Genomic DNA, 13,976 nt, shown 5'->3' on the forward strand with positions numbered 1-13,976 from the left:
TATAACCATAAAATCTGTTTGTACTAGTATACAATCCAGAGTTTATTACTGCACTCCCCCCCCCCTTTTTTTCAATGCTGAAATAGACCAACAAGTTCGCCTATTGGATAAATAGTCTCGTTTGATATTTTCAGAATTTGTATGCTCCCGAATAACGCTATAAAAGGTGAAGTGTAATTGGTCAATATTTAAATTGTTATTTATAGATGAAATGTCACCTGGACATGGGGAGTCCACGCAATGCTGTTGGATCTACTGGTGAGACCAGTAGAGCTAATTTTAATCCGATTGAATTAACAGTCTAGACAATATGTTTAAAAATACAAAAGTCTGGGGGTTTTCCCCCCAACACAACACAAAAGAATATTTTAAGAATATTATTTTGGTTTATTTCCTTAGAAATGCCACTGGAACACATGCATACAATGGTAACACAATGTAGGATGCGTAATGCTATCACATGAGTTTCAGTGGCCTGTAACGCTTATACAAGTTCTTAAATACATGCGATTGAATAAAAAGAAACATTCAGGTGGCAGTTAACAATTTGCAAACGAGTTTCCCAGATGTTGACAGACACAGAATCACACAAGTTTTTAATTATTAAACAGTCTCAAGAGCTACTCAGACTCCTTCGCCCTTTGAAGGTTCATCAAAATTTTCAACAAGATCTGAAAAAAAAGAAAAGAATAAAGTATAGAAACAAATCATATTTCAAAATTTACTTTTGCAAAACAAAATTATAAAAACATAGTCATTTGAGAACAATATAAAATGCAAAGTTAAAAAACAAAAAACAAATAAAAAACATAGGGAAAAAGTATGTTTAAACTAAAGATACACTTGTAATGCTTCTTTAACATTACTTTAAAAAAATTTCACAATTGTAGTTTGACAGCAATGCTCATCAGCAAATCTTACTGGTACATCTATTGTCCAACAAACATATTTTCAGTAATTTTTAGACCTAGGATTAAATTTACTAAACTCTTACAACTTTGTGATTTACCAATGCAATGCAACAAAAGACTTGCAATGTTGCTGAATTAGGCCCCAGGTCACTGTATATATCATTATTTCCGGAGTGGTAACATTTAATTTCATCTTGAAAAGGGCTCACATAGGAACAAATTTCACTAGAGCTAATTTTTAAATATATGATATATTTCTTTGAAATTTATTGAAAATTTTATTAGCCAAAGACAAAGTTGTAGCCACTTTGTATAAATATTAGCAACTGGCTAATTTGGCAATGGACAAGGTTAAGTCAACAGTGAAAGTAATCAAAAGAACAAAGCAATAGAAGGAAGGACATGTTTTATTTACGACGCACTCAACACATTTTAATGACAGTTATGTGGCGTCAGACATAGGGTTAAGGACCACACAGATATACAGAGAGAAAACCTGCTGTCGCTACTTGATGGACTACTCGTTTTGATTAGCAGGAGGGGATCTTTTATATGCACTATCCAGGACAGGATAGTACATACCACAGCATTTGTTAAACCAGTTGTGGAGCATTGGCTGGAACGAGAAATAACCCAATGGGCCACCAATGGGGATCGATCCTAAACCGACCACGCATCAAGTTAGTGCTTTACCACTGGGCTACGTCCCGCCCCTCTAAAGCTGTAGATGTACCAACTGTGGAGTACTCATGGGAATGTGCCAGTGTGCAATTACTTCTATGACCCATCACTCCCGAGGTATGCACTCTACCACTGAGCTATACATACACACACAAACATAAAATACACAAAAATAGATGTTGTTCATCTTACCTGGTACTTCATCATCGTCGTCTATCTCTGCTGTAGATGTTTTATTAGTATCACCTGCACCTGAAACAACAGAACTCGCAATTTCAGTTTGGCTATCCATCAATATCACATCATTAATCCAGAGTATTAATTTTAACAGAGAAAATTTACTGGTATTTTTTTGCAAACAAAAAAAAAAAGAGTATTTTTAATTAATCTTTAAAATCTATTGATCTAATATCTATTGGTAAACTATTATCTAAATAACAGCCCAAAGTTCAATTATTTTACTCAACCAACTTTCAGCATAAAAAATATAATCAAATTTGCGTTTTTTTTTCTAAAAAATTAAATGTACTAGAATTAAATGAGACTATTTTCACAAAGAAGAACATCAGACCCGTCTACACACGGTTTTTATTTAAAGTTAAAAGTTGAGTTTGTTTTGTTTAATGACACCACTAGAAAACAATGATTTATTTATCATTTGGTATTTCTGAGTCTTGGAGTGAAAACCCACTACATTTTTTCATTAGTAGCAAGGGATCTTTTATATGCCATCCCACATACAGGAAAGCACATACCACAGCCTTTGATATATCAGTCATGGTGCACTAGCTGGAATGAGAAATAGCTCATTGGGTTCACCAACGGGGATCAATTATTAACAAACTGCACACCAGGTGAGTGTTTTCCCCACAAGGTTTTTAACCTGGGGTGTCTACACAATAAAAATTGCTTTCACGTTCCTGTATAAGAGGGACAACCCAGGTCAAATTCTAGTGACATGACTCCACTATAGAGGTTGTGGTGTATGTTTGTTCATTACCACTTTTATTAACATGTTTAAATTTTGTAAAAACTAAGTCTAAATGATTAACACAAGAAAATTACCGAGAACAAAGGAGGTAAATCGAAATGGACTGCATATGAATGTAAAAAAAGAGAAAAAAAAAAAGAATTGAAAAATGTACTTTTTTTTCCATTCAGAATACCGCTAATACATAATCGAACAAATAAAAACTTCAATGACATCACAGCTCCCAGATATTGTTTTATCTTGTGTCAAAAATGACCGCCAGTCTAGACACAGTAGTAATGTTTGAAATTCTAATCACATTATTAGAAACCGACTTACTTGACATCCCGCTTGCCACTGTTGACGCTAATTTCTTAAGACTGCTTAAACTCTCAGCACCAAGTTGATTCAAAATTCCTGGCAGTAACTCTGCAATTTCTGTAAAAATTATCTTCAATTATTAATATTTTCATGAAAAAAGAAGTTAACTGGGAAATCATAAAAAATATGTCACGAATGCTTTGTCAATGAATTGTGATTTTTTAAAGACATGTCTGTGATTTGTTCTCCACCAAAAGCAACTTAAAGCAGATAAATGTTGATGTAAAGCACATGGAATTTTTAATTCTCCGTGGCACTTTTTTGCCTTGAACTATATTCAGGTTTGTTTTCAAAGGCGTATGTTTTTGCCATGGACATGTTCTTAATTGCAGGGGTTGTAAAACTCTGATTGGGCATATGGGATATTCCTGTTTTGCAAAATTACTATTATAAATTTTCTTTGTGTCTATACACTTTATTGTAATTTTCCAAGAATCACGAAGAATGGCATTGTAGAAGATAAATAAACTAGTGTCCAAAAGAAAGTATACACACTAAATATATTAATAAGTTTCATCGAAATGAGAAAAATTTGATAAAACAATACTTAAACATGTCTCATGTACAAACACAACATTTCCGGGAACAAAATGCGAAACAAATCGACACTGTACGCAAATACCGCATTAAATGGAAAAACTACTTTGGGTGATGTAGCACGAAATCCACGTGCAGACTACTGGTATAAAACAGCTTGTCCGACAGGTCACGAGCACAGCAACCAAAAGCACACCAAAGTTATGCCACGATTAAGCAGTATTGAGAGGGAGAGAGCTATTGGAATGGCCCAGCAAGGAGCCACAAACACCGCCATTGCAAGAACGCTCGGCTGCACCCGCGTCACCGTCAGCAGACTGATGCAACGTCTACGACAAACCGGCCACACAGCAGACAGGCCTAGGAGCGCTAGACCACGAGTCGCCACGCCAGGTGAGGATCGTCACATCCGGACAATTCATCTGAGGGACCGCTTCATGACAGCGACGTCACTGGGATATCGGATCTGTCGACAGACAGTGTATCGCCGATTAAGAAACTTCGGTATTCGAGCACGTCGACCCTAACGCGGAGTTCACATGACACATCAACACCGACGTAACCGACTGATATGGGCCAGGCGATATCGACGTTGGCAAGTGAGTAACTGGCGATGCGTGATGTTCACAGATAAGAGTAGGTTCTGCCTGTTCAGGAATGATGGTAGGGCACGAGTATACAGACGATTAGGTGATCGTGTGGCACCAAATTATGTTCAACAAGACCACCCATTTGGAGGCTGTAGTGTCATGGTTTGGGGAGGGATCTGTGGTGATCTGAAAACGAGGCTCGTTATTATTCACGGCAACCTGAATGCTCAAAGATATCAGGATGAAATTTTGCGACCCGTTGTGCAGCCATTTATGCAGCAACAACCACATGGCATTGTCTACCAGCACGACAATGCGAGACCTCATACAGCAAGGCTCACCTTCGACTTTCTTCACAACGCCAACATCAATGTTTTACCGTGGCCAGCATGTTCTCCCGACATGAATCCCATTGAGCACTTATGGGACTACCTGGATCGGCAAGTTAGAGGACGGCCAGTGGCACCAATCACCACTCAACAACTGGAACAATATCTCCTTCAGGAATGGCAACGCATCACGTCATTCATCGTCTTACATCATCAGTGCATTGACGTGTTATGGCGTGTATTAATGCGCATGGTGGGCATGCACACTATTAATTCGACACTTGATGACATTTTACAGATTATGAAGACTTGTTGAACAATTATCGTACTGTACATTTTCACAACCTGACCCGCCCCCCCCGTGTTTGTGGGTCTCAGTCAGGCGCTATTTCCATGTTTGAATGATCTGACAATGTTCACACTAGATGGCAAGAGTCTCATCCAATGAAATATATACACATTGATTTTCTACATGCTTTTGTTTTCATTCCATGGTTTCCCAAACACAGTGTATACTTTCTTTTGGACATTAGTTTAGTATATATAGTACATGCAACACTGGAAGAAATCCCATCAAAACATACAATACTGGCAAGAATTAAGCAACTTACGTTTGTTTTCTGCGTGGCCTGTAACTGCAAATGTGTTTGCTGCTAAAGATGCTTGCACTTTTGGATTGTTAAAATGGATGACAGAACCATCTTCCTTGATCATATTTACCTGAAATGTCAAATACCACATTCAGTAATAACGAGTCACATCAACAGAAAAATAAATAATACATTTTATAATACAGCTATTGAGTGTTTGACATGATTTTTCTACATTTGGTACAGAGACGTAGGGAGGGAAAGAGAAAAACACACACACATACATATATAGAGAGAGAGAGAGAGAGAGAGAGAGAGAGAGAGAGAGAGAGAGAGAGAGAGAGAGAGAGAGAGAGATAGAGAGAGAGAGAATCAATCTATGACCCATCACACCTTAGGTGCCAATGATTACTTAGAATCTTCAACAATACCAAGAATAATATTCAAAGATGGATAACAAGAAACCCATGTTGTACAACATAGTGAAAAAGTTCAGCGAAATGATGTGTACAAAGTAAAAACAAACCTCTTCGATTCCTGGAATAGTATTTACAGCTAGTTTTTTCAAAGAGCTCTGCAACTTTTTGTCGTCTGTGGTAGCTGTTCTGTGAATAACCTTCTTCTTCCTCCGAGCAGAACCCTAAAACAGGCAGAAATAGCTAATCATAAAAATATAGGCTACTTTTAACTGCAAAAACCCCCAAAACAACAACAAAAACTGTAGTTCTCATTAACAGGAAATGTTTTTAAATATAGTCGATGATTATTTATCCCACCCAAAAATTATGTTTTTATTTTCAGAATCATCCCAAAGTGCATGGCCAATAATAATAAAAAAAACGTTACTGATATTTACCTACTCTCAATTAAAGTCTATTGGCATTTTGAAATGGGTCTATCAGACTGGAGTTAAGTACCACCAATAACACGTCAGAAAAAAGATTAGGGGGTTAAATAATTTAGATTTAGGATATTACCATACTGACAATTCATATTTAATCTTTTTGTACTATTTTCATTAAAATTCACATGCTAAGGGGAGCTAAAAATCACTCCTTGAACTAGCCTCAAGGTAGTGATTGGGGAGGGGGCACCATTATTTTTCAGGGAATATTTTGTTTTTAAAATTTCGACAAACAATAGTTGATTGAAAATTGATTAGCAACTACTATTTAACGTTCAGAATTGTGAAGCGATCACTGAAACTTGCATAGTGAATCACAACATAATACTGAACAAAATGTTGCCCATTAGGTATTTAATTTTTGTTTTGTCAAACAAAACTGACTGAATCCAAAGGAGTTAAATGACTAAAACAGCTAAATCTGGAGATATATATCATCCACACGATTAAAAAACATAAATGGGTTATGTGGCCAAAATGTCTTACAATTCTGTTTTCCTAAATAATGAAGTCAAAATTACCTTTCCACCAATGCGTACTTGATCTTGCAAAGCTTTTAATTTATCTGGATTCATGATGAATTATTCTGAAAATAAAATAAAAATACAAATTACATACGCACACAAAAACTAATTTTTATTTGAGAAAATAGAAAGAAAGAAATGTTTTATTTAACGACGCACTCAACACATTTTATTTTTGGTTATATGGCGTCAGACATATGGTTAAGGACCATACAGATTTTGTGAGGAAACCCGCTGTTGCCACTTCATGGGCTACTCTTTCCGATTAGCAGCAAGGGATCTTTTATTTGTCCTTGGGAAAGAGGGAAGGAAATTGTTTATTTTACGACACACTCAACATATTTTATTTACGGTTACATGGCGTCAAACATATGATTAAGGACCACACAGATTTTAAGAGGAAACCCGCTGTCGCCACTACATGGGCTACTCTTTCCGATTAGCAGCAAGGGATCTTTTATTTGTGCTTCCCACAGGCAGTATAGCACAAACCATGGCCTTTGTTGAACCAGTTATGGATCACTGGTCGGTGCAAGTGGTATACACCTACCCATTGAGCCTTGCGGAGCACTCACTCAGGGTTTGGAGTCGGTTATCTGGATTAAAAACCCCATGCCTCGACTGGGATCCGAACCCAGTACCTACCAGCCTGTAGACCGATGGCCTAACCACGACGCCACCGAGGCCGGTCTTGAGAAAATATAAAACATAATACTGAATAAATTATTAAGTTGCTATCCTGTCTGTGGGATGGTGCATATAAAAGACCCCTTGTTGATAATCGAAAAGGAGTAGTCCACGAAGTAGCGACAGTGGGTTTGTTCTCTCAATATGTGTGGTCCTTAACCATATAACAGTAAATAAAATGTGTGGACTGAATCGTTAACTAGAACATTTCCTTCCTTCCTTCCTTATATTTTAAATGTAAGACTCAAAATTTATTTCTTCTATTCTTAACCTTCAATCATCCTTTAGTTCTACAAGTATTCTAAAAAAACTGTTATTTAAAGCAAAACATATTTCCTATTAAGACCAACAACAAATTTCCGTGTCAAAAATTTAAAAAATCTCCTCAAACTTGATCTGTAATTCTACATAATAAATAGGTATACACAATATTAGCTTTATATCTTAAAGCATTGCAGAAAAAAAGGAGTCTGTAAAATTATTAGGAATAGATGGATGCATGGACAGACACAAAACCTATATAGTCCTCTCCAGTTGGACCAGTATGGGACCAACAATTACAGTGTCCCCACCCCACTCCCCCATCAATCCTGGAATAGTCTTCAGTGTAGTTTAAAATTACTAATTCTACATAACGGAACAATACCTCAAAATGATGGGTATCTGAAAATCGCTTCACATGATTTTTACCAAGGTAATCAAATGATTGGTTATGCTAATTATATGTAAATTTAACAGTTACAGTTAAGTAACCCTAAAACACTTGTACTTATGTATAAATATGCTGAGTATCGAGTGACCCAAAATCAGTCTACAACATTCTTAAAATACAAAGATTTTTGTAATAAATGAGAACAAATTTCTGATGCAACTTTTAACTCCAGAATAATAACAGTTCGCCACATAACCAACTGGTGGTTGAATAAACCAGCATAACCATTAAATATTGTGCCAAGTACACTGCCATCTACCAGTAGCCTACTGCACATATTTACATGTCATGGTGATTGTAAATGTGTTTCACACAGACACCAGATGTTAAGTGCTCAGTACACATCTGTTACTATGGGTGAAATCGGTGTACATTACAATTTATGGTAATCAGATAAATAAAATAGACTTGAGTGTGATACTGAAACACTGCAGTTACAAGTAGCTGTTACAATCTCACCTTCATGTACAGGCATCTGTAGATGCATGTAAAAACAGGGTTCATACACTTCAAATGGTTTCATTTTCCAGGACTATTTTACCTTTTTCCAGGGGTCTGAATATATCACTTGGAAAGAAGTTTTTGTTTAACGACACCCTAGCAGATTGTTTAGTCAGTGGCTGCTATGTCTCCAACATACAATACTTGTTACACACGGTCTACAGTAGTCACACCCCACTCTGGATATAACTTTTGGATGGTAAAGTTGTAAACTAAAACTGTTGAAATAAAATATTTTATAAACTACATTTGTTATACATTGTACAAAATAGTAATATAAACATGTATCTAATACTCAAATAGAATACATATATATATATATATACACACACTTATTTATTTTTATATATACTACTCAAAAGAATTTAAGGGTCAAAAATTTATAACCAAATAAGTTTCAGAGTGTATTAGATTGATGATGTAAACTACACCAAACATTTAATTTATTGTTCCATATTTACAAAAAACCCACAAATAAACGTCACTGTATACTAGAAAGTCACATGACATGCTGTCAAAGTTTAAGGTTGTCAAACATGGATTTTACACATTAGAACATTCGTTTCATAGTGTGTGAATCCACCCCTGGCGCGAATACACTCGACACATCGTTGCCTCGTGCTGTTGATCAGACGTCTGAAGAACTCTTGGGGAATGGCCTGCCACTCTGCCATAAGAAGTTGACCCAGATCATGAAGGTTGGCCGGAGGGGCATGGTTATCCCGAACTCTCCTGCCTAATTCGTCCCAGGCGTTCTCTATTGGGGCCAAGTCAGGCGAATATGCTGGCCAATCCATCCTGGCGATACCTTGTTGTCTGAGAAAGTCCGTTACCACCCTGGCGCGGTGGGGTCTGGCATTGTCATCCTGCAGAACTGCCCCGCCGCCAATCTGCTGAAGGCCTGGGAGAACCAATGGCCGGATAATCTCATTCAGATAGCGGATTCCATTCCACCATATAGAGGGAGGTCCTGTGGTGGATAGAGATGCCGCCCCACACCATGACGCTGCCACCACCGAACCGGTGACGTTGTCTAACGTTAACGTCAGCGAAGCGCTCCCCAGGACGTCTGTAGACACGAACCCGACCGTCGTTGACCTGGAGACTAAACCTGGACTCATCAGTGAACATCACTCGACCCCAATGAACACGTTGCCACCGCAGATGAAGCGTGCACCAGTGACGTCTGGCCATTCTGTGACGTGGTAGGAATGGTGGTCGAACAGTCTGGCGACGGCAGCGTAGATTATTGGCTCTCAGACGATTGCGTATGGTTTGATCAGATACCCGAGTTCCAGTCCAGTCCGCAGATTGTCATGTAATCAGCGTGCAGTGGTTGTGCATTGACGTAGAGCCATATTGGTGATGTAGCGGTCCTCTCTATTTGTAGTGCTTCGGGGTCTTCCCGAACGTGGACGATTTCGAACAGAATTCGTTGCTTGGTACCGTTGCCACTGTCGGCCAACAACACTGACTGACACCAAGTCTCAGAGCAACATTTCTTTGCGTATTGCCATCCTGAAGCCAAGCAATAGCCCTTCCTCGATCTTCGATAGTCAGTTGATGTCGTACCATTGTCGAATTTGGAGTGTGCACCATACACGAACGCAAGCTCCAATTATACGGAAATTCAGCATTGGGAACATGGAATACACGTGCAAAGCGTGCAAATGAAGCACTTTGTGAAAAAGCAAGTTATGGGCACTTAGCAGACCTTTCGCTATATATATACATACACAAACAAGTATGAAACAGCTTAGAACGTTTATAATTATTGGTGTGATCTAAACCGGTCTTGTCCACGCCTCCTTGTGTAAATTAGTTGTCAATTAAATCCTTGCAGCTAAAGCTCAGCTGCTAAATCAAAGCGTGTTGCACGTGCGCCTTCTGAAATATACATCTCCTTTGTTTTGGCTTGGCTCAAGTAGATCAAATAAACATAGGCAATACCACCAAAAGAAACAAGTGTAACAATGTTATACACTGTTACGATTGTTGAAAGGAAACCTTTGCAAATCTCTATGGTGTTAAACTCATTCTTAATCTCACGTTACATCGATGGGGTTTATTTAAAGATATGGGCTTCTTTCCGGTCAAATGATTAATCATGGCCACGACTTACTGCACAGGATTCAGACCCAAGCGGTGGGCCATTGTTAAAGCGATAGCTCACTTTGTGAGGTGTTAATTCCTACTTAATTATACAGTTTAATTAACGTTTACGAGCTAAATGGATTTATTCAGTTACTCAAATTTGTCGGGATTTAACAGGTCCATAAAATTATTTACATGCAAGTAGTCAACTTATATGACGTCAGACGCGTGCTTGTTTTTCTAAAAATAAATTTTGTTTAGCCACCTGTCGTTAAACGTATACTTTCCGGGTATACTGGTGTATATTTTTTATCCGGATTCCATGCTTGAAGAATTGTGTCGCCATCTCAATTAAGATTATCTGAGCTCTAACGAGTACCACTACGCCTATCTATAAACCAAATAAACCAACACAGTATTTCCTGCTCAACAACTGACCAATGGCAGTCGATCTAATTATAATCATCAATGCGTTTAGGTATTGTTTTTGTGGGGGGTTTTCTTTCTTTCTTTTGGGGGAGGGGTAACTAAGTCAAACGCGATTATTTATGTATTTGTAACATCACAAAAAAAAAAAAATATTCATTGAATTATCATATATGCATTGGAGGTTGTTTTTTTTTTGGGGGGGGGGTTACACATTGCCGTCAATAACCACAGAGTTTGGTCTAATACGCAGATGGTTTATACTAAAATTTGAGTATTTAATTTGTTTCTTTTTCTTTTCAGGTTGAAACATCCACTGGAAATAAAACAATTCCTTTCTTTGCTTTTATTTGTTCAATCTTTTTTTATGGTAGGTCTAGTGGGTCTAATATATATTACACTGCACTCACAACGTACACATAAAATAGGTGAAAATATATAAATAGATTAGTTCAAATGGCGAGTAGGCCTAGTCTGATTTCGCCCAGTTCTAGGTGACAGAAGGTAAACAGCTGGATTGCCAAAGATAGTGGATAACTATTTGATTAGTTTTACAGTTCATCACAGTTCACTGTAGTTGTGGCTCATGAACACAGTATTACAAACAAACAAAAATAGACTAAGAAATATATAATCGGGGCGAATCGACTCACTTTTGGGGGTGAAACGACTCGGTACGCATACGATTTAGAACAAACCAACCCTGGGTGAACGGGTCTAACAACACAGGGTTCAAAATGGTTTCAGGGCGAAAAGACCCGGATTCCACTTCTACCCACAACATTGCTAACAATATAAAGAGGAAACCTCACCTTAACCCTAAAGATTAGGGCTCGAAACGGCCTGTGGTGGCAAAAGTACCGTATTTTCCCCACCTCTATTTTAAAGAAATATTTCTTGGAATTAATTTAAGGTTAGGGTTAGCGATAGTTATATACAATATATTTTAAAACAATTTGTTCAGTAAAACCAACATGAAGTTTATATTTCGTAATCCAGTATCGCTATGTTTAGCCTTTGAAAAATTAGACATTTTGACTTCTGTATAAAATTTCTTCCACACAGGTGCTTTTGATGGTGCTTTTGGAAGAAATATAGCACAGAAGACAGAATGAGGCATCATGGGACTAAATCTTCGTTTTATTCCATACACGTTCGGTTCATTCAGTCAAAATACACCCTATGAGATTTATAAGTATTAAAATGCAGTTTCACTTGTTGATCCACTGCATGGTCGAGTGGATCCAGTGGTCGGCTAGTCTCGATGGTCTGGTGTTCGAATCCAGACCTAGCACTACATCGTTTGTAGTGTTTAATGCAATACCCAGTACATATGGTTAATTCAATACCCCAATAGTGGGGAAAATACGGTACTCTTTCCGAACTCTGTCCAATATGGGTATTACCCAAAGGCTCTTAAAGACTAACCTTAACCATAAAACTAACCCTAACCATTGAAAGGGGTTTGGGTCGAACTCATGCCAAATATTGCACATAGTAACCAATAATATTGTCAGTCTAGCTCTCCAACAGCTGGAGTAAACACACATTCGGGACATTGTTGCGCATCGAGTATCATCGACCAGCTTTATAATATCAAGGGAATTATGAAATCATAAACAACATATTATATCATAAGAAACTGGCACTTCCAATGGACAAATTTTAGACAATAATATAGTATGTATGATGTTGCGGGTTTTCTGTTTGTTGTTTTACAAATGTCAAAATGATTCAATGAAACGATGGGACTGGTAAACAAAACAAGACTACGAAACCAATAACTTTTTGTACATCAGACATGTTAAATATGGTCTTATTTAAAACTAACGCATTCTATAAACACTAATAATACTTGGAACATTCTTGAAAAATACTACCATTGTGTTCAAAACCAGTTTTACCTGTCAAAAGTGGGATCTTATTTCCCCACGAGGCTCCGTCAATGGCCGCTGAAAAAGAGGTCAGGTCACTTAACTTAAAGAACAGCAATAGATTTAATGTTTCCTGGCATTGATGCTTATTCTTATTCTTCTTATTCTATTCTTATTCTTGATACTGGAAACGCATTTTGTAGTATACATCATGGGAACATAGTCAAAACAGACATAAAATAGTCAAAATTAAAAAAGTCAAAACGATCTTAAGCAAAAGTCAAAACGACCTAAAATTAAAAACTCAAAATGGCATCAAAAAAGTAAGAGGAATATATTTATTATTGTTATAACACATTTAATATCTGTCTTATTCAAAATAATATATAAAAACATTCAATATATATTTGTCATTTAGCAAATGTTAACATGGAATGTACACATATTGTCATTTCATGTTTAACGAAACCACTAGAGCACATTTATTTATTTTGACATAGTCTTAGATAGGAAACTCGCTACAGTTTTCCATTAGTAGCAAGGAATGCGAGAAATAGTCCAATTTTGTACAGGTATTGGGATATGTCCATATCCAGTCGCGGATGCAGGATTTCTGAAAGGGGGTCCAATGTGATGACTGATCTCTACTTTTACACAGAACAGTTAATATAATCACGTTTCCCCTTAAAGGTTATGATCAGTTTTCAGGCGGGGGGGGGGGGGGGTCCGGACCCCCCTGGATCCGCTACTGATATCCCATAGGCTATCTACATCATGTAGAGAGGCCCGTAGGAATTATATCTTCAGATCTTCAGGAAGTGTCTACGGGGTGGTGGGCACAATCTCTAGTGGGGGCTAAAGTAATACTTTTGCCTTTATTAATAGACAACAATATGTGGGCTCCTCATTTGTAATAAATTGCTTATATATTATATGTATTTATGAATAAATTTATTTGATTTTGTTTTCTTTCTATTGGAAAATAAAATTATTTGGATGTAACTTTTATGAGCATATAGTTGAATATAGTCTTACAGTATAATGTGTACATCTGAAAGCAAAGACTTACTGGAAGCTGCAACTTTGAAGTAGCACCTTACCTAACGCATAAAAGGGTCACTTTATTTTGTTTGTTTTCGCATCGTTTTGGCATTTACGATATCCCGGTACAGGAAACGACATGTTCTTAAATTAAATTGATTATTAATTTAAGAAATATATATATTTTTAATTTATTAGTTTTAATATTATCTAGTTATCAGTTA

General features: G+C 37.2%; 1 protein-coding gene across 1 annotated transcript; it reads right to left on the reverse strand.

The window, feature by feature from the left end:
• Window positions 1-366: 366 nt before the first annotated feature.
• Window positions 367-12,830, reverse strand: LOC121376533 (transcription factor BTF3 homolog 4-like). The gene is made up of 7 exons (XM_041504439.1): window positions 12,742-12,830; window positions 6,415-6,479; window positions 5,516-5,629; window positions 5,011-5,119; window positions 2,902-3,000; window positions 1,785-1,844; window positions 367-671 (listed from the first exon to the last, which is right to left on the reverse strand). Exons 2-7 carry the CDS (start codon window positions 6,466-6,468, stop codon window positions 625-627), a joined length of 483 nt encoding a protein of 160 aa, XP_041360373.1. The 5' UTR covers window positions 6,469-6,479; window positions 12,742-12,830; the 3' UTR covers window positions 367-624.
• Between the last annotated feature and the right edge of the window lie 1,146 nt (window positions 12,831-13,976).

The sequence above is a fragment of the Gigantopelta aegis genome, chromosome 6 (genome assembly GCF_016097555.1).
Source record: "Gigantopelta aegis isolate Gae_Host chromosome 6, Gae_host_genome, whole genome shotgun sequence".
Lineage (NCBI taxonomy): Eukaryota > Metazoa > Mollusca > Gastropoda > Neomphalida > Peltospiridae > Gigantopelta > Gigantopelta aegis.